At 40.6% G+C, this 21,319-nt stretch overlaps 1 protein-coding gene across 1 annotated transcript; it reads right to left on the bottom strand.

The window, feature by feature from the left end:
• Positions 1-1,244: 1,244 nt before the first annotated feature.
• On the bottom strand, positions 1,245-20,644 carry dcn (decorin). Its single transcript, XM_034133492.1, has 8 exons — positions 20,281-20,644; positions 11,297-11,544; positions 7,711-7,823; positions 6,408-6,621; positions 5,320-5,433; positions 4,866-4,959; positions 3,967-4,105; positions 1,245-2,639 (listed from the first exon to the last, which is right to left on the bottom strand). Exons 2-8 carry the CDS (start codon positions 11,523-11,525, stop codon positions 2,439-2,441), a joined length of 1,104 nt encoding a protein of 367 aa, XP_033989383.1. The 5' UTR covers positions 11,526-11,544; positions 20,281-20,644; the 3' UTR covers positions 1,245-2,438.
• Positions 20,645-21,319: the final 675 nt, after the last annotated feature.

The raw sequence follows: 21,319 nt of genomic DNA, 5'->3' as shown, positions 1-21,319 counted from the left end.
CTAACCTAAATATTCCCATTACAGTCTTTTAAATGACTGAAGGATTATAAATCTCTGGTGGCTCAGAGGCCAGGAATGGTCTGTGTGCAAATATTGTTTTAACCTCAGACCACACAACCCATCAAAATGAATAAGAGCCTGCAGAGGTAGCTGGAAGCAAAATAATCTACCATAAATTAGAACTCTTTTTAGACCTTCCACCCAACCATTTCACTTTCCGTTTTACATGGGTGAATCTCTGAGTGGCTCATTAATTCACCTTGTCCAGTGACAGCAAGATTGTGTATTATAGAAGCTGTGTGAAGCAACATGTGTCAGTTTTATTTCCCAAACAATAGACATGGTGGACTGAAGACTTTAAATTGAACAAGTTGTTGGGCTATTTGTATATATAGATCCATATGTGTCCTATAAATGTGTACAGTACATCCTGTGATGTATCTTGACTCTTGGCCAATGCATGCTGGGAATGGCTCCACCCCCCTGAGCCCAACACAGGATAAGGGAATACAGAAAGGAAATGGGAGGATGCACTTGGAATAAGTACTGTATGTTGTTAACCATTTGTTATATCATTTCATATTTTATGAAAAATGTTTTTTTTCAGTGTAATTTACACATATTTAATTAATGTATTGTTTAATGCTGATTTAATTATAGCAGCAAAGGTAGCTAAGTCTCAGTTAAATTGATAAAATGAGCCCATAAAATTGAGCAATGGCCCCCTTGTACGTATATAGAATGTAGAATCAGACCTATAGTACAGTCTCAATGTTGTAATACCTTTAATTGTGACGTATTGTTAACAGAAGAACTAGTGTTTTAGTTAAAAGACATAGTGTTTGATATAAGTATAAATGATTGATAATTGGTTGTAAAAAGTGTCCATGGTGCCTAATTGTTACAAGCCATATTTCGGCAATAAAAAAAGAAATGTTCTAAACATTTGAATATTTTTGATTGGTCAAACATGGCGACCTTATTGGACATTTCAACTTGAAAAGCTAGTTATGCGTCTGAAGCACCTTCACCTAATGAATATGTTTGTTCTTTATCGTCAAGATGTCTCACCTGTTCCTCAGTACATTTTACCTGTGCCTCCTCTTGACCTTGTTTGCCAGGAAGCCGCAGCCATCTTTCTTTGAGCGCTGTAGCTACTGTGGCACCATCCAGTGACCAGGTGCAAAAATCATCATTCACATCATCCACAATTAAATGTGATCATTACATCCATCAAAAACGGCTACTTTTTCCATTAGTATTTTTATTTTGTTCAGGACACCTTAGCTGGAGCCCCTGCTCCGGAAAAAAAGAGGAACACCGTTGTTGCTGATATATTAAGTCTGAGCTATGGTAAGTGCTTGTGCCTTTTAAGTAAAACGAGAGGTTTTTTATACAGCATTTATATACAGCGTCTATACATACAACATTCACACCAACATTGTTGCAGTGGGCATGCCGGTCCACATACACCATCCAATTATTCTTGAAAAAGGAAAAAAAAAATGACAGGGAAACTAGCGTGAGATACAGACAAGCATCAACAAGGGATTCCACAAAGCATCAGGTTCAAGTTGCAAGAAAGAAAACAAGAGCATGCATATAAATCTTTGGGAATGGCTTCTGTTTAAAACATATATGGTTTATTCTACATTTTTATAAGCTATTTTCACCTTGTTTTTTGTATGGAACAACATACACTAGGAGGAGGAACAAGATAGGAGGTGTGATGAAGAAAAAATGTAAAAACACCCAAAACTAAATCAGCACAAGAAATCACAATGTGATAGAAGACACGGTTGATTTTATCCCTACTTGAAATGAGAACAATACAAATAGAAACTCTAGGTTCTTTCAAGGAGTGCAGCATGGTAATAATACACTCTGAATGCTATTCCTAGTACACAGGTAATATCTAGTACATTCTAGTATACCAGTTGTTAAAGGTATTTTAAAACACAAGTTAACCCCTTGCTGCCTGCTCTACAGGCCAGGTTTCTTAAAATTCATACAATGGCTCAAGGTCAAGAAAGCTGACTTAAAGTAGGTTTTTAAACATTTCCCATTTGGTTAAAAATCACCTCTGTATTTCAATGTATCTGTTAAATGAAAATAACATGTATGCAAGAACATATTTGCAATGTTATTGCTTGCCTAGCTGTTTCTATGAATGATGTGCTGTGTGTGAGAGCATCACCGTAGTATGCTGGTGTTTGCTGTAAGCCGTGTACTGTTGCACCAACCTTTAAGCTACAATCAAAATGATATGTTGCGTTTAAGTCCACTAAAGTTTTGTGAATAATGGCATTGTCATTTGTTGGGGAGGCAGTGTTGCCGGGGGTCAGTGTTGTGGGGCTCTAGTCAAACATGCATACTTAGAAAACTTTCACACAATCATTTACAAACACACACATCCTTGCGGAGGCGCGCGGGACGCTCTACTTCTTCCTGTAGTTGCCGAGCTGGATGGCGGAGCGGTCGAAGACGCAGCGGAAGGTGATGGGCTGGACTTCCCAGTAAGGAACGGGGTTGCCGAACAGGCTGATGCCAGAGTACATGGCCTTCTTGTGGTTGAGGCCAGGAGGACAGAAGTCTTCTGTTCCCACAGCTGAAATCTTGTTGGCATGGAGGTAGACCACCTAGAGAAGGGATTTAAATAATGACATCCTTTGGTCACTGAGTAGGAAGTAGAAGATAATCACATGTCACCACTGAATAATATAGCTCTATAATGTTTAACTTAAAACTGTGGGAAAACTTCACAATGACTAAGATTGATGCTGCTTCACATTGAGAACAAGCAAGCCTACATGTTTTTAAAAACCGAAGCACATAAAAAACATATATAAACATGGCTAAAAACAACCAAGCAGCTGTGCATTGTGTTTGCAGCACAGTAGCCTTAATCATGCCGCACTAAAGGGGGGTGACAAGGAAATAAGAACAAAAGGAGGGAAGTGCCACAAACTCACTGGGGCTGACAATATAATGCTAATTACAGATTCCAAAGGCGTCAGAAGTCCAAAAACAGACAACTATGCAATTGAAAAAAGTTATAGCAAAGTAAAATCGCCATCTTAAACAACAAAAATGGTTTAATGTATGCAAAAGATCACAAAAACTTGAAAAATAGTTCCATGTCTAAGAACGCTTAGTTTATTGGCCTGTCCTGATATTACAATGTGATATTATAGTTTGGTTTAACATCGTACTTTAAAAAAATGCTGGTTTCGAGTTTCAAATATTCAGACATTCAGATATAAACCCTTTGTCTTTTAGTATTACCTGATATGACTACTTCATTGTCCCAATTTGTAAGGGGGGGAATCCAGTTCAGCACAACTTTGTTAGGCCCTACTGTATTTCTCCAAACTATTGTTTTTGACCATAGTTTGGTTAGTTATGACTGCTGAGAACAATGCAATTAAAACCTCACAAAATAACCACAAAAAGATGGTTGACAGCCTGACAGGTGTGCAGTTTTGGTTCAGCAGTAGTGAATATATTTTCCGAGCCAACAACATGACATTTCCCTTTAAAAGGTTTTATGGGATGGCCATACTAAAGGGCATTGAACCAAGTCTGTTTACACTCCCCCCTACTGTCAAAATCTGTAACAATTTAGTATGATTGGCTACCAACAATTTACCCAAAAAACAAACTAAATGAATCCATGTGACTTTGGTTATGAAAGCCTTAGTTGACTTGTAATCGGGCAGTGTGAACCTAAACAAATCAAATGCAAAAAAGCAACAAAGTAAACTTTTCCAGTATAGTTGAGAGGGGAGAAAATGAGCTGACTGTTTTTATACTGTAATATAATGACACATGTAACTATAGTGCTCGAGCAGAGGTAATTAGCTGGAACTAAATGGTTGTGATACCAATCTTCCTGTGACGCTGTTGTTATTTAAACCGTGATTAATAGCAGATATACAAGTACAGTAATTAAAATGCAGTACACACCTGGATGTACTTGTGGTCGGACAGGCCAGCAGGAACAGTGGTGAGAGCGTTGTTGTCGAGGTGCAGCTCTCGCAGGTGGGGGACGTTAGCAAGAGTGCTATTTTCCACAGAGCTGATCTCATTGTAGCTCAGACCCAGCCTGCGGGAAAAATGCGAAAGATGAGACATGGAAAAGTGCCATGTGTAAAAGATCAAGGAACAAAAGGGCGAGTTGAGAAACCAGGAACTTGAAGACATTAATGACATGTCTCTGGCTGCCAAAATGATCCCCAAACTGAGGAAATGAAGATAAGGAATTACAGCTGTCATTAAGGCCATTACTTTCCCAGTGTATTTTTTATTATGAGAGAGGGGAAATAAAAACTATCCTCGGCTCATATCCTCTCCAACATCCACACATGCATCAAAGCCCTCATTGTTCAAGAACGGTATACTATCTTTGGCACAATGAGCAGTAATCTTATAAACACAGTGAGTCTACATTTATCTGAGCAAACCAGTTATTTTGATTATCCAAAAACTGTGTTTAGCCCTTAAAGGTCCCATGTCATGGCCATTTCTACTGATCATAATTCCATTGTTGAGGTCTACTAAAATAGATTTATATTGTGCAATTTTCCAAAATCAAATTGGTTTCTCATACAGCATCTCTGTATAGTATGTGTATTCACTCTCTATCCTACACGGCTTGTTGGAGCTCCTGCCCCCCCCCCCCATGAGCCCAGTGGCCGTCTGCGAGACAGCGAGACACAGCAAAACCCAGCCCGAACACACACACACACCCGCAGCCCAATGACATTGGCACCACAGTGACAGCTGTTTAAAAGTAGTTCAATAATCACATTTTTATAATGAATTAATAATGCTATATATTAAGAGAGAATCATAATTGTTATTACTTGGCCAGGTGCTTCAGGCCCTGGAGGTTGCCAGCGGTCACCTTGGAGATCTTGTTTCCATCCAGGTGGAGCTCAGAGAGAGAGCTTGGCAGACCTGGCAACCCACAAGACAAAGATTAACAAGACAAACAGAGAGATGACTTACAGTAAGTTACATTATGTAGTGACTTTGATGTATAAACAGGAAATTGGAATTACATTTCAGCTCCAAGGGTTAGGGTTAGGGTTGGGGTTTCAGGTATAATTCAAGCAAACACACCAGATATGTTCCCTCCCCAAGACAGGCTAGTTTTGAATGACCATGCAGTTTTGTTTTGTTTACGTTGAGCCTCTAGTTTCGCTGTGGACTTAAATCCACCATGCATTCTGTTGATATAAAGCTTTTAGTCGACCCTATATGGATACAATTTGTATTAGGCCAAACTAATTGTGGAAATAAAATTGAGCGCTTTACCTTTGGGGATCTCTGTGATTCCGGTGTCTGCAATGCGAATGTAAGAGACCCTCTTCAGGTCAGAAAAAGCATTGGCCTCGATTCCTGCACTCGTCAGAGGATTGGACCCGAGCTCTAAAACAAATGAATAGAAGACAAAGAATTGTGAGCAAAAAGAAGAGAAACACGAGAGAACAGCCGGAACGGATCACGTCTATGAAGTTTATCCCTCTCCGGGTGTGTTACGGAAACAAAGAGCTGACTCATGAGTAAACAACGTCTTGGGCAACAGAATAGCTTGTCTTTGCAACGCAGCCTTTCTCCACGCCAGATTTCCTGATTGGTCATGGATTAAAGTTATCTTATCATTGCATTTAATATGATTGAATCCACACTTTAGTTGAGCAATAACTAAATGAAACTGGTAATTTGTGAAACAAGAAGTTAGAGATGAGTTATCAAAGTGACTAGTGTAAAAAAAGGATTGAGGAGGAACACATTTTCTTACAAAACAACACATTAACAGGCTGCAGTGTCATCACTTCCAGACTGCTAGGTGTAAATCTTGTCTCAACATTGAAATGCCATGAGGCAAAATTCTCTTCTGGTCTCTTCAATCAATCAAATGTACTATTCACATGCAAGGATGCACTTGAACAATATATACAAAAAACACTGTCTAAAATGACAGTTTTTATCCTTCACAGCTTTTAAAGGGCCCCAGGGAGATTTTTCACCATTTGACAGGGTACATTGTTTGCCCTGAAATATCTAAAGCACTGTCAAGTATATGTAGAGATGTATACATTTGAGAATAATCCAAACAATATTTTTCTGTAGCACGTTGAACAACCCTTAACTTAGGCTAAAAGGGAATCTTGTTTTGATGAAACTACTAGAAACTTGGCAGTGGAGTTTCCTTTTAAATTGAAACACTTGGTTCTATCTATGTAAATATTTTCACCACTTTCACTGAAGTGTATACGTGCTTAAAATCACAGACATACATCTGGGGATGTGACCAGCTGCTGAAGAATAACACTCTCACCTCTTGAAACGGCTTGCTATCCAAATAAATATCTGCAAAAATAATATTGTTTTTCTCATACCCATCACGATGACATGGGACATGCCCTGGAAGGTAGCCTTTTTGATCTTGGAGATCTCGTTCTCATGGATGCGCAGCTCCTGCAGGCTCTTGGGCATGTTGGCGGGCATGTCCTTCAGGATGTTCTTAGACAGGTAGAGACGCTGCAGCTTGTACAGAGGACTGAAAGCCTTGGGGTGGATAGTGCTGATTTTGTTGTTCACCAGGATCAGAGCCTTCAGGGAAGAAAACCAGGGCGATTAGATTCTAGTATATTGTTGAGTTTTACCACTATCTCCAAAACTCTCCAGGGGAGTACAAACACTCAGGAATTTAAAAGGATGTTTTCAGTCTGTTCCTTATTTGAATTCACAGTGTTGTACTGTTCCATTGTTATGGAATATGAACTGCATTTCGAAACGTTACACTTAAACGGCTTTCGATGTTTTGTCTTTCACTCAGAAACATTTCCTGCTGCAAATGCACCATGGGGCTGTAAAAGAAAAATTATTTCCAGATGAGATTCTGCAAAAAAGGACATTTTGAGCTAGGCTGCTGTCCTAAGATTGAGGGTCGAGTTCAAGTCCACTCCAGAGTTATCCCTAAAGCATTTTCAGAGGACTCTCACACGAGGAAATGTGAAGTATGTGGTCCCTTCCCTTGAGAGGCCAGTTACATTACAGAGGAAACAGCCCTGGCCGTCAGACGGAGGTATTTATTGCAAGCAGGAAATCTCCAGAAGTTTGGAGGCGTTAGGGTGTAAGGCCTACGGGTGAATAGTTTCCATGCACCTGGTGACTGGGGGAGTGGAGGATATATGGAGGAGACGGAAAATAATTTGGGATGGGAGGTGAAGTGCAGTCCATGTTTGTGAAATGAGCAATTGTTCCGGAAATATTTGACGACACGGTACACAAAACTGTTATTATGTAGTAAGAAATAAGTGGTGCCAGGCATGTCGAGAATAAAGTTGAAATGCAGAGAATAAAGTTAAACTTTTCAGTACATGTATAATAAATGAATCTTTTGTAAAAGCTGGATGTTTGACATTTGACTCTACTCCTACATTTCAACTTTTTTCTCATGATGACAAAATCGGACATCATCAATCTGTTTTATTTCCCATGAGGCTTTGCCCTTTTACTCTTCCGTTAAGAACAACCTAATAAATGAATAATGACACATGTTTCCTCATGGGGATCATGAAGGTTAATATTGATAAAGGGTTGCAGTTTGGTTAAAGGTTACATACAAAAACCATTACATAACATTTGGACTGATACACAGACAGGAAGCTCTGCATATGCAGATGGCAGTTCTCTTACATGTAGTCCTTTGAGGTTCTTGAAGTCATTCTCCTTGATCTCAGTGATCTTGTTGTTCTGCAGGTCCAGCATGGTGGTGTCAGCTGGGATGTCCTCAGGGACGGCCTTCAGACCTGATGGTGAATATATTTACAGACATCAGAATGATTGAGAATGGGAAACTAAACTTGAGGTTTGGTGGTGACTTCACTCTGATTTCAACATAAAATGGATACTAAACAGCTACCTACTCATCTTTATGATCATGATTAGAGTATTTAGTGCTCTGTTTCATCAGTTGTAGAGTTTTACCGAAATACTAAGGACGTATAGATCTGTAAATCATGTCCATTGTATATTAAAGGGTCTATATATATTTCATTTTCAATGTTTTAATTTGAGAATTGACACAATGTTCTGCCAAAGTTGGACCAGTTGCAGAGATTCATTTGAGAGATAGCTCTTATACAGTATAGCTTTTCACATTAGTTTGAAATGAAAAGTTATTGATTTTAAATATTTCGTGCACAAATAACACAAGTACCATTCAAGACAAAATCTGATGACATTTTTTGAGTGAGAGATTAGTTGTTGGCCTAAATCTGATCAAAAGCTCACTACCAAAGTTTCTGAACTTTACCTTGATTGTTGCTTATTAAGTTATACATATTTAATGCTTTGTTTAAGTACTTTCTTACTTTTCTGGAACTTAAAGCCCTTAAAAACAGAGAATAAGAAACCTGGATGAGCAGAAAAATAGTTACTGAGTTCACAGTAGCGACACTTTGAAATAACAAAGTCTGCTTTGTCAACGTAGCATGCTCCATAAAATCTCGGGAGTCTAGGAAAGAATGGGTTTTATAATGACATTCCAAAGGGACCAAATAAGTATTTGATGTGCTCTAAGGCACAGATGGTGGAAATGGACCTTAAAACACATTTCCTTTGGAGTAAGTAAGTCACGTCATGGCTAATGTGACACAGAAAATGGCATCTGTAGTGAAGCCTGTTTGGTTGAGTGGATCGCTTTTAGAAAACATTGAAAGAAGACAGCTGGGAGTCACGGTGAATGGTCGTCTGCATCCGTGGTAACCCAAAAAATACACAGAGATTCATAATGGGCAGTTTACATTTCAGAGGAATAGGCGTAGAATAAACTGTTTAACAAAGAAGCTTACATTGTTCATCTCCAGTCCACATACGTACGTCTGGAGACATTTTGTCCTAAAAGCTTGTGAAGACTTCTGCTCAGTCACCCAAACAATACCTTCAGCTACGTTTGCTTTTCTGTCAGCCTTTCCAACTCGGCAGTAGATGACCCACAAACCATCACAGCTGTTTGTGGTCACCACCATTATTGTAGCACCACACTGTCTACCTCTATACTTGCACACACTTTGTTTTCTATTGTTCCTCTCAAAGTAAGACTCAGCTTTTGATGCTCACATTTTCTTTTACTTTTCACCCGTTTTTTATCTGTATCTTGCGAACACCAAAACGATACAATTATTTTCGAAATGACATTCCAACATAAACTAACCCTAGCCCTGACCTACTCTCACCATTTAGTAAAAATACAAAGAATTAAAAAGACCTACAGTTGTACTTCTAGTACAAACCCTTGGTTACAGTATATAACACATACACAAATAACACTCTAACAACAATGAAATGAGCTGACTAGTGCAAATAAATATTGTTGAGTGTCATGTCTCGGTCAGCATCTCACTTTTCAGCTGATAGCCACTTGGCTCGTGACCTTAAGTCTGGCACTCATTACTATAGTCACTATGAATCACTCTATTTTAAAAAAGGTGACTAGGAAATCAAGTGATGATTGCTTTGGGCTGTACTCATTTAGCCATCTTGGAAACTTTCAAGCATTAACGACATTGTTTATATAATGTCCTCTTCTTGTCTGGCGCTGTGTCCGGGAAAGATGAGTTAATGGCTGCATCACCAATGGCCTGCTTGCCTCATGGGATATGAGTACGTTTTGATTTATACTACACATCTTCCATTATCACTCTTAAACCAGTGAGGCTGTTGATTGTGCCATTTGGTAAGTTTAAGACAACTGACATTAAGCAGTTGTGCCAGTCTGTGTATAATTAGAACCTCTTTCTAACAGAGTTGGCAAATATAAGCTAATCGGAACCTGAGGCTACATTTTCTACCCTGAATGTTTTAGCTGTCATACTGCCAGATGCAAACTAACTCAGAAAAATCTACAAAGACAAGAGGGTGCGTTGGGATGGTGAGCAGATGCTTCTGTCTTGCCCAGGCCTGTGTGTGTGCCCTAATATATACATATAACTTTTAATCCTGTGCGAGTGTGTGTGTTTGCGTGCGGGCCAGCAGGTCTGGGGAACAGATGCAGGCACGAAGCCAATAATGCCGATGCATGAGTTGAGAATAAAGCTCTGTGGAGAAAGTGCTGCTGCTGACAGGGGCCCGCTGGAGGACTGATGTAATGGAACCGGCCTTTTCCTGAACATCACTCTCTCCAACTGTCTGTCGCTCTGACTGTTGCGCCACCTGCCTAACTGAGTTTAACAGTCTCAACCCCGGCCCTTTTAGGCCTATTAATCCAGAAGGTTATGAGCTGGTTATGTCTGTCTACTTCTCTTTTTAGTTTGTTCATTTATCCATCTGTGTCACTCCCTTCTGTCCTTCATCTGCCTCCTTAAAGTCTGTGGCCCATCCTTTCCAAATTAAAGCTAAGCCAAAAAACACAACTGCAAAGCGAAGCACTTTTATACAATAATAAATGAGGTCAGGGACTTTTCTATGACAAAGTGTATAAGATGACTCAAGCTGTAGACAAACAGAGTGCATAAGCCCCAAACAACAAAGATGACATTGAAGTAAATTGTTGTGATTGCGCTGAATTAAAAAGCCGACAAAGTCATTGTAGAGTTTCAACCTTGGTGAGTAAGTTTTACATTGGGAAATAAGCTTGTTAAAATTGGGGACTGTTCGGGACTTTCCAAATCCCCAATCTAACCTTCAATCACCAACAATGTTTAAAAAACTGTTTGGGCAAAAATGGGCAAATAATGTAATTGTTACAGGAAGTGAAATGTCTCACACCATCTGTTAGCATTTAAGGTGTCAACATCGGAGTCATGTTCTCTGGAGGACTTTGCAATTATGCGTGACATAACATACCTCCGGAATGATCCTGTGGCTTTGGGTGGACGGTGGAGCGATTTGTTAAGTCTGGGTCTTAGTCAGTTTCTGCTCTTTTTAAAACATTAATGTCACTCTGAATTATAAAAGTAAAATACAACTACTGCAGACACTGGTCTGACCTCATCCCATCTCATCCATTTAAGTGAGCTCATTGAAATCATTATTGGAAATGGATGTGAACAAGAAGGTTGTTGCATTTCTCAACCATTATTTAAATAAAGTCACATAAGCTGTGTTTCCATTCAATTGTCAAGCTAAATCTAGGCCTGCTTTAGACAAGAAACTGGAAGAAGGCGTGTTGAGAAAATAGACTCGGCTGAAGGGCTATAAGGAGCTACGATTGATCAAGATGACTGATGTTTGGGAAAACACACAACCGTATGAACCTTCAGTGGGGGGTCCCGTTTCTTACCGAGGTCAGAGCACTGGATCACTCGCAGGTGGCACTGGCATCTGAAGGGGCACTTTGGTCCTTCTGGCGAGGCACGGACTGAAGGACCCTGATGAGAGGCATCTGTTGTCTTGTCAGACAGACCTGATCCCGCCTCGTCCTCCATCATGAAGTCTAAAAAGCCGGACTGGTGGAAGGGCAGGGCCCAGCAGGCGGTGACCAGGAGCAGAGAGAGACAGGCCGACCTCATGGCGCTGCGAGCAGGGAGCCTGAGGACGAGAGCACACAGTTCAAAGGTTTGGGTGGATACACTTTCAAACTAGTCTGTCTATGATTAGTTTGGAAAATACGATACTCTTCTTAACTGTTTGTTTCTCATTTTACTGGGCAGAGAGAAGAAGGACATTTATTGAAGTCCATAGAAGCAAAGGGCAGAGGTGAGAGGTGGAGGGCTGAGGTCTGGAAGGTTAAACACTTGGGTGCAACAATTTTGTGAGGGTGGTCAAATAAGCGATTTAACTGGTCCGTTTAAGGCAAAGCAGATTAAGCGTGGGTTAGCGCAAACCAAAATGAGATAATTACACAATATTACTCTGTCCACAGGGACAAGCCCTAGAAGCACCAAATGAAAGTTAGTAAGAAATAGAAAGCAAACAAAAAAGATCTGTTTCAAAAAGTAATATGGTCTGGGTTAAATTCTGGTCATGCCCATACCTATGGATAATGCCAATTGTTTTGAACTGTTATGTTATATTTCTGTATTAATCCCTCACTTTAAGCTAACTCTTTCAATCTTTTATAAAATGCATTGTATTTACTAGCTACCAACTTATCTTGATACCATAATACAATTTGTGAATGTCACTTTCTTTGGCAAAGGACATAGAAACCACACTGACTGATGCATAACATCTGCATTGGCTTTATTACACTCAATACACAGGGGATTCATCATTTGAAATGTCATGGCTGCCACTGTACACCACTGTGCTCCATTTTCTATCCAAAAGCAATGAATCACAGTAGTCATTTATTTGCCATTAAAGTCCTTAGCTTCTATTCTGCTAGTGGAGCCACTGGGAGAGTCCTGCTTCCTTTACATGTATGCTGTCTTCTATTTCTTAACACAGCCACAGACCAGTTGATACATCGACACACCCTCTGAAACTCAGTGTAGAGATCCACAAAACTCCCTGACCTTACACACGTCTTAAAGACCCAGCAATCTGCTTGTCATGCGTTCAGCCAAATTTGACTTCCCTCTTGGTGCCACAATAATTGAAGGGCGGATTTTACCCGCAGCTGCTAACAAATGATTTGGGAGAATCCGGTCTGCAGCAGGCCTTGACCTGAAAATCATAACCAAGATGATGAAACTGATCCAAAACCATTAGTTGGCCAGAGCTGAAAGGGACTCTGGGCATGTTTATAAGGACTGTGTGCATGGGTGAAAAGCTTGTGCTATTTTTGATCACTTTCTGTCATTTGAGCTAATATCTGCATATTTATCGGTGTGAATAAAGCAAAGATATTTGGTTTTTAAGTGCATGAAATCAAGTGCACAAGTTATGTGTGCATCTTTATATGTGTAAACTGTAGGAATGAGTCAAACTTCAGGCTGGTTTAGGTCCTATCTATCTGAACGCTCTCAGCTTGTATGTGTCAACGATGAATCTTCCATGCAAACCAAAGTTAGCCATGGAGTGCCACAGGGCTCAGTGCTTGGACCTATTTTGTTCACATTATATATGCTTCCGTTAGGCAATATTATAAGGAATCATTCTGTACATTTTCATTGTTATGCGGATGATACTCAACTATATTTATCAATCAAGCCTGATGAAATTAATCATCTAAATAAAATTCAAGACTGCCTTAAGGACTTAAAAACGTGGATGACTTTAAACTTTTTGATGTTAAACACAGCCAAAACTGAAGTTATTGTACTCGGCCCAAAGAATCTACGAAACAAATTATCTAAAGATATACTAACTATGGATGGCATTAATTTGGCCTCCAGTGAGACTGTAAGGAATCTTGGTGTTATATTTGATCAGGATTTATCCTTTAACGCCCACATAAAATCAATTTCAAGGACCGCCTACTTCCATCTACGTAACATTGCAAAAATCAGGCATATCTTGCCTCAAAACGATGCAGAGAAACTAGTCCATGCATTTGTTACTTCAAGGCTGGATTATTGTAACTCTTTATTATCAGGGTGTACCAAGAAGTCAGTTAAGTGGCTTCAGTTGATTCAAAATGCTGCAGCACGTGTACTAACCAGAGTTCGGAAAAGGGACCACATTACTCCTGTTCTGGCTGCCTTACACTGGCTCCCTATAGAACAAAGGATAGAATTTAAAATTCTTCTTCTCGCCTACAAAGCCCTTAATGGGCAGGCGCCATCTTACCTTAAATAACTCATTATACCCTACTGTCCTACTAGGGCATTGTGTTCCAAGAATGCAGGGTTGTTGGTTGTTCCTAGAGTCTCTAAAAGTACAATGGGAGCCAGAGCCTTTTCTTATCAAGCTCCACATTTGTGGAATCAGCTTCCAGTTTGTGTTCGGGCGGCAGACACCCTATCCGTTTTTAAGAGTGCGCTTAAGACCTTCCTTTTTGATAAAGCTTACAGTTAGGGCTGATTAGATTCAGCCCCTAGTTTTGCTGCTATAGGCTTAGTTTGTCGGGGGACACCTTACTTCTTCCTTCTCTCTGTCTGTACCTGTGTACTCTCATGTTCCGAATAACCCAGCTTCCCAACATTTCTTTTTGGTGTCTATCTACGCCGGGATCCTGAGTCGTGGCTGATCCTGTTGCTGTGGTCCTGAGTCCTGGATCGCGAGCCCTGCATCTTCAGTCGTGGCTGTGCCTGTTGCTGTGGTCCTGGATCATAAGTCCTGGATGGATATCCTTGTGGATTCATCTTCTTATTACAGTATAGACACATGCATTTCCAAACATTTGGACTACCTATGTTGTAAATGTATTATCTTTTCAATTTACACACGGCATCTATTGCACGCCTGTCCGTCCTGGGAGAGGGATCCCTCCTCTGTTGCTCTCCCTGAGGTTTCTCCCATTTTCCCCTTTAAACTGTGGGGTTTTTCCTCCGGAAGTTTTTCCTTGTACGATGTGAGGGTCTAAGGACAGAGGGTGTCGTATTGTCATACTGATATTCTGTACAAACTGTGAAGTCCACTGAGACAAATGTAACATTTGTAATATTGGGCTATATAAATAAACATTGATTGATTGATTGATTGATTGATTGATTGAACTAATACATGTTAAGGGTTAAATATTTTTAAAAGTGTTCCAAAGTGTGTGACTTTGGGGAGAAAAGCAAGAGAAAGAGATGTGCTGATGCAGTATATATTCAGGTTAGGGTCACATAGGGTCATGGGATCAAGGCTCAGAGGGACTCTCTACACAGGCTGTAATTATAGTTCCTGTCCACAAAACAGCCACCACTTTGACACACTGTACAGCTCAGTCTAGTGGTTACAGTGCTTGCATACAGTATGACAAAGCCTGGAATCACTTCCATTCAGAGGGGAGTTGTGTTGGATGGGATAGCTCTGGCTCTTAATGTTTCTTTTTTCTACTCTTGTTCTGTTGCTATGAAGCGGAAAAAAATGAAAATCATTCAAAAAGGTGATTTCATAAGTTGGCACTAAGAGCCCAGAGTTGTGTCAGACAGTGTTTGAAGTGTAGATGCAGTTTTCCATGCAAGCTTTTGCCATTTTATCCCATTTGGGAACATGAAGTACTTAGGGGGCGTTGAAACAAAGCTCCGGTCTGAACATACAGTAGACCCAGAGTACACGTTGTTCCAGTCTTCAGCAGACTGAGTAATCTTGGCTGTGTCAGGCTCTCTTATCGAAGCGCAGCCCAAAGCTCAATCAAACAAAAACCTTGTCTGCAGACTTGGCAGCCGACGTTATGGATTAAGGGATGCAAAACAATCCTGGGTAATAAAGTGACTGTATATCCCTTTGATTGTTTGTTGTATCCTGCTTGGTTGCCAGATTAGTTTATTTTATAGTATAATACATTAATTGCCAATTCTGGAAAGTATTTGAAAGCCAGTGTATCCCTTCTGATAAAAGTTACTAGTATGAACTCTTCACATCTGGCAAATCTTGCAGGTTGGAACATTCAGAATTATCTTCAAAGACGGAGTACCAGCTCTGCTTAAAGGAAGAGTAATGCATACAATATACCAGAGGTCTCACCCCTGGGTACTGAACCTTATCCCCCTGCTTTGACCCATGGCCAAAAGCACATAAATATGTACATGCACATGTGCATTTTCAAATGACCCTCCATGTGTGCTGCCATCAATCCATCAACCTCTGTCCATAAATGCTTCAGCAGCTTTTAATGTGATCCAGACAGGCCAAAGGATAACCGAACGAGAGTGATCTCAAGCTAAGCTCTATGGGCATTTAATGACTGCAGAATTACTGCAAAAACAAGAATTACTGCTACTCTATGAGTCATAATCAGGACCAGGAATTGTTCGTGATGAGATTAAAGCCAGATTTCAAGATAAACTCAGGGAAAGGGAGTATAAGGGATTTTCCGAAAAAAAGTTGGACAATATCTAACAATTTGTGAACACATCTTCAGAATAAACTATAGATGGTATACATATAATTGAGTTAAGGGATTTTGAATTCGGAGATTGAGGGGATTGCTATGTATGAACATAAGAGTTGTGAATTAATTGGTACACGGTCAACCAAGGCGTGCCTGTGAACATGAAGGTCACTCTAATTCCAAACAGAGAACAAGGAGTTATGGTCAAATTCAATTTTCTTTTCAAAACCTGAATTTCAAGACCTTTAGCAGCTTTCACAGCTGGGATGCACCTCCATGCATGAGACAACCTGCTGTGCCCAGGGCGTTGGATCTTTCATTTCCAGAGCCACACCTGGCCCTGCGGGACGGGCTGCTTTAAAATGATGCCCCCCTACCCCAGAAACACACATATATACACACCTAAAGAATCTACTGAGCACAAGACTCCTCACACCTGTGTCTGTGTCTGTGTCTGTGTGTGTGTGTGTGTGTGTGTGTGTGTGTGTGTGTGTGTGTGTGTGTGTGTGTGTGTGTGTGTGTGTGTGTGTGTGTGTGTGTGTGTGTGTGTGTGTGTGTGTGTGTGTGTGTGTGTGTGTGTGTGTGTGAGAGCATGCTAAAGCGAGGGCTGCCAACTCAGCATGCTGGAACATGACTTGACCTTGCAACACACTTCATCTCTCCAGTATCAGCACTTCTTATCCCCTTGAAGAAGATGTCTTTGAAAACGATAAGGGGAATACCTTTTATCCCATAACAGAGCAATCCTTATGCAAAGCTGGAAGTCTAACATTGATGTTACAATGTGTGTGCCCTGCAGCCTAGAATAAACATGATCTGACTTTTTTTTTACCATTTCCTAAATTTTACATATTGAGATGAAACTTTAATATATTTGTATTTATGTTCACCCTGTAAAGATTTACAATGTGGTTTTACTATTTGGGTATAGGGTATTACTAAGGGTAGGGTATTAAGTCTATCATTCTAAAGTCTTTATCTCCAAAGTTTTTTATGAAATGAGCATCACATTAAGGTACGACCGTATGACACCTTACAAGATGGAAATGGGACAGGCTTTATTCAAAAGAACTGGGCTGACAATAATCAGTGCAAAAGTAGCAGGAACACTGCATTCCCACTAATGGAGTACATAAACATGCAGAAGAATAAATATTCATCTTTTATTTTAGTCTAATTCTGAATAAGGCTGTGGTGACATGAAACAGGATTTGTAGTCATTTGAAAGGTCTTCAAATGGTCAGCCGATGCCTGTTGAAGCACTGCACGTGGAACTATGGTGGATATAGAAAATATGTATCAAAAAGTTAAAAGCACTAGCAGCCGTGAGAAAGTTTAGTCTGTATTTTCAAAAGATTTACAATCTACCACATCCCAGAAAAGGATGTGTGTTAAATGCAACACGAACCATCTCTATCTTCTTCTCTCGCGTCACTGAAACCTGCCATTCATCATCCCAAGTCGGACCAAGAACAAAAATGGGCGGAGGTTGACATATCCTGTGGTGTCGGCGACCTTCTCAATTCTCCCGTGTCTCTCTTTTGTCTCATCCCTTCTCTCCACTTTCCCCCATGTCTGGCCCCAGCATTACTAATGATTCCCAGACAGGAAGCAGGGCTCGCATGAGGGAGTAAAGTAATTTCCCCTCCATTGCTTTGTCACTTTTCCTCTGTCACTGCCTTCCATTGAAACTATCGAGCTTAGAAAATGAATGAGATATCCGCACAACGTTTACCATATCAACACTCACACTTCTGAAGCATGAAAGAAAGAGACTTGAGCATGGGATGTCTTGATTTTAACAACTAAATGGAAGAAAAATAAAGCAGGCACCAACTCCATCCTGTACTCCCTTCCCCACTCCATCCCCTCCTCTCCAACTCTTCTCTGGCCTGAGTCTGCTTCTGCTGAGTGTTTGTCAGCAATGAATCACTGAAAGGTATTTACAAGGCCACAGGACGTTTAAAACACGTGTGGCCCTGTTAACCCATCAGCACATAAATATGAGTTCTCCTCCCACACAGTTACACACCAACGCCTGATCAATATTCATGTAGAAATGTAAAAAAAGGGAGTTCACGAGCCCTTCTTTTGGCAGTGGTGTGAGGAGTCAGTGGTCTTTCTTCTTTAACGAATGTCTGATATATCAGGGGATTTTATAAGCGAGAACATGTGTATCTGAAAATATGCAAAGACACGGCCAACAAACAATTTCAGAGCCAACGCATTTTTGTAATAGGAGTGAGAGGCCAAATCAATCTTGTCTGGAAGATAGCCATCCAAGCTCCCATGTATGTTTGCATTGGATGTTCTTGGCTTCAACAATGCCCAAGATACTACAATCAGTAACATTTCTTCATGCAGAAAAATAGTGTCAGAGCCATAACTATTATTGAAGGATCATTTAAGGGTCTCTAAAGCATTCTTGTTGTTTGGAGCCATGGCATGAGAAAGCCAGCGAGTGGTTTAACCACATTTCAGCTGTTCCATGAGAAGAGCTGTCGGCCTGCCATCAACCTCAGTCCCATTATCAACAGTCTGCGCTGCACAGACGTGGACCAACTGCCCAACCTTTCTTCTCTTTCCATCTCCTACTCCCTTTCTGTGCTCTTTTCCTTCCTTCCCCGAGCGTATGGTATTTTCTTTCCCTGTCTGACCTTTAAACCTTTGGCCAGAAAGATTGACATGTGGAACTTTCTGTTATTCCAGTGAGCAATGGGGGAAAAAGCCTTCATGGCTGATGCCCATTCAATTCCATTGTTCTTCTTGACCCAGAGAGTTGAAATCCAGATGGAAAAAAATTCAGCCTTGAGAGCAAATCTGGGCCTTGTCTCCTTCCAACCTTCCTTTCACTCATTTCTGGTTTAAATGTTAAACATCAGTTCAGCTTAGAAGTATAAACTACTGAAGTACTTTCATTGTTCTGAGTTTATTTCAGAACTGTGTTTATGCCTTCATGTATAGTCTGTATTTTATTATAAGTCCCACTTTTGCATTCTAGTTTGTTTGTCTCACTTTTTCCCTTGTTCAGTTTCACTCCACTCAATTCAGAGCAGCTGAGCCTTATTAGGTTTTTTCCCTTCTGGCAAAGAGGATGTAATGAGTTAGCTAAGAGTTGTGTGGTGGCTTGCCGGGAAGCCTTCAGTCCTCTCTTTGATAGAGGAAGCTGTACCATTACGGGATTAATGGAACCGTGCGTTGCCAGGTACAGCTTTTTTTCTTTTGCCTCTTCAAAGCCTCTCACTTTATGTTGCTCCTAGCAATTTAGTTCCTGTTCTGCTCCTGTGAAAAACCCAGCAGCCGACGCCACGGTGGGCAGCTTGACTTTGAGAAGAAACAGGGCCGCAGAGCAGACAGATAAGAGATTGGGGTAAGAACCGTCTGGTTGCATTCTCAAGTGAACTGCTGACATGGAAAGTGTGAGAAGCAGGAAAAACTACTTTTTCCAAATCAATGTCCTGACAAGCAATTATGAGCTGAATAAACACAAATAAATCCTCATTGTTGTTTCAGTTTCTTTCCCTCTCATTTGTTTGTAGACTGCACGAATGCCAGAGGGAAAGAAAAAAAGGGAGGAAAAGAACGAAAGGAAGCTAAACAAAGAGAAAGGGAACAAATAAATGCAACAAAAGTATTTTCCAAACTTCCAACTAAAGTCTTCTCTCTAGAATCTTAATTGTATGCATTCCTCTCACTCAAACCCTTGTCTTTATGTAAGCAATACAAATCAGAGTGCCATGTTTAAAACAGCACACTCACAAAACTATGCACTTCCATATGGGTTGCATCCAAACAATCAACAAACACTGTGTCCAAATACTTTTAATAAAAAGCAACAAAGTTATAAATGCTATCTGAATAAAAGCTGAACACATCATTTGGCACTTAACGTTGAATACCTTGCAGATTAACGACGGGCCAGGATAATACGTTTTTTGGCAGAGGAGTGAGGTACCAGCATCAACTGCACTACCACACCCCCTTCACTATAGCCGCTGCTCTTTTCACTGAGCTGTATGCAGATTGGACTGGAAATGATTAAAGGTCTCTCATCTCAAAGCCAAGAGAGCTGTGGGAACAAGACCTGGCAACATATACGTAATATACATACATGAGTTTATGAAGAGGTGGAACAAACATACTCAATCCCAGTTTAACAAACTACACAAAGAGAAAAAGAAGGATTCTTATCTTCACAAACATAAATCATATAACATATCATCAGCAAACAGTCTGACTTTTGAATCAGGAATACTAGACTTAGTCATAAAAAAGGTCACCTTACAGCAGAATTCTCTTAAGACTATTCTAAATCTCTTTTTTTTTTTTTTTTAAACTAATTTCACCCACTTTTACTCATACTTTCTTCTTATGTCAGAGATAAAGGAGTTACATACCTGTTCTCAGTTGAAACAAGGCAAAGATAGTTTAAGTGCGAGATGAGCTTGACTCCCAAAAATCCAGTCGAGTGGGGGGATGAGACTGTGAAGTGGCTGCGAGGGCCTATGGGGTAATTGGACTCAGAGCGCGTGCAGCCAAGATCAAGCAGGTGTGCTCTGTCACAACAAGGGGAGGAGAGAGAGGGGGAGAGAGACAGAGGAGTGAGAGGGGAGAGAGATAGAAGGAGGGAGGGTCCGACCGCCAAGCTCCTCTGAGGACAGAAACAATTGGTGGAGAACTTCCCTGGTTCTTGCTGTGTGCTCCAAAAACAGCTGGAAATGGAGAACGAGGGAGAAAAAAGAGAGAGAGAGAGAGGGCAGGAGAAGGGAGACAGGGAGAGGGAAAAATAAGAAAAAAGGAAGGAACCGAAGAGAAAGAGGCAGAGAGACGGAGTTTAAAGCAATAAGCAGTGATTCGCCTGGCAGCCACCCTCACTGTGACATCTGGTAATGATAGGTCCTGTGTGGAGCTTAGCAGAGAACGCTGCACACAAACTCTTTCTCCCTCTTTCACACTCTGTCATTCATACTCATTCAACCTCTTTACTGAATACCCCCAGGGAAAAAAACAAAGACAACACACAAACACAAACTTTTTTCAAATCTATTGAGAGTGGCACTTCCTCCCAGGAAGCCTCAATCTCAGTTTTAACCCCTTTCCCCAAATCCTGATTAGGTGTTCTCTTGGAATGTATTGCCCAAAACAGAGCATTAGGCACTTTTGGGGACTTTGTGGGAGGTAGAAGGCTTCATTCTCAGTCCTCTTTTCTTCAACCCTATCAACAGAACATTGCTATTGGAAAATGTGCATGGCAACTACCATATGGTTAATGTTAGGGAAAGATTGTTGTTTTGGTTAATGAGTCTACAACCAAGCTAGCGGCTCTGTGAGGCTGCTCAGTGTTGCTAATGTCAGTATGCTAACATGCTCACAATGACAATGCTAACATGCTGATGTTAACTATTTTAGTTTGTACATCTGTTGTTGATGAGATTG

Source organism: Trematomus bernacchii, unplaced genomic scaffold (assembly GCF_902827165.1).
Source record: "Trematomus bernacchii unplaced genomic scaffold, fTreBer1.1, whole genome shotgun sequence".
In the NCBI taxonomy this organism is placed as follows: Eukaryota; Metazoa; Chordata; class Actinopteri; order Perciformes; family Nototheniidae; genus Trematomus; species Trematomus bernacchii.
The sequence above is the reverse complement of the archived record's forward strand: the minus strand, read 5'-3'. Positions and strand labels throughout refer to the sequence as shown.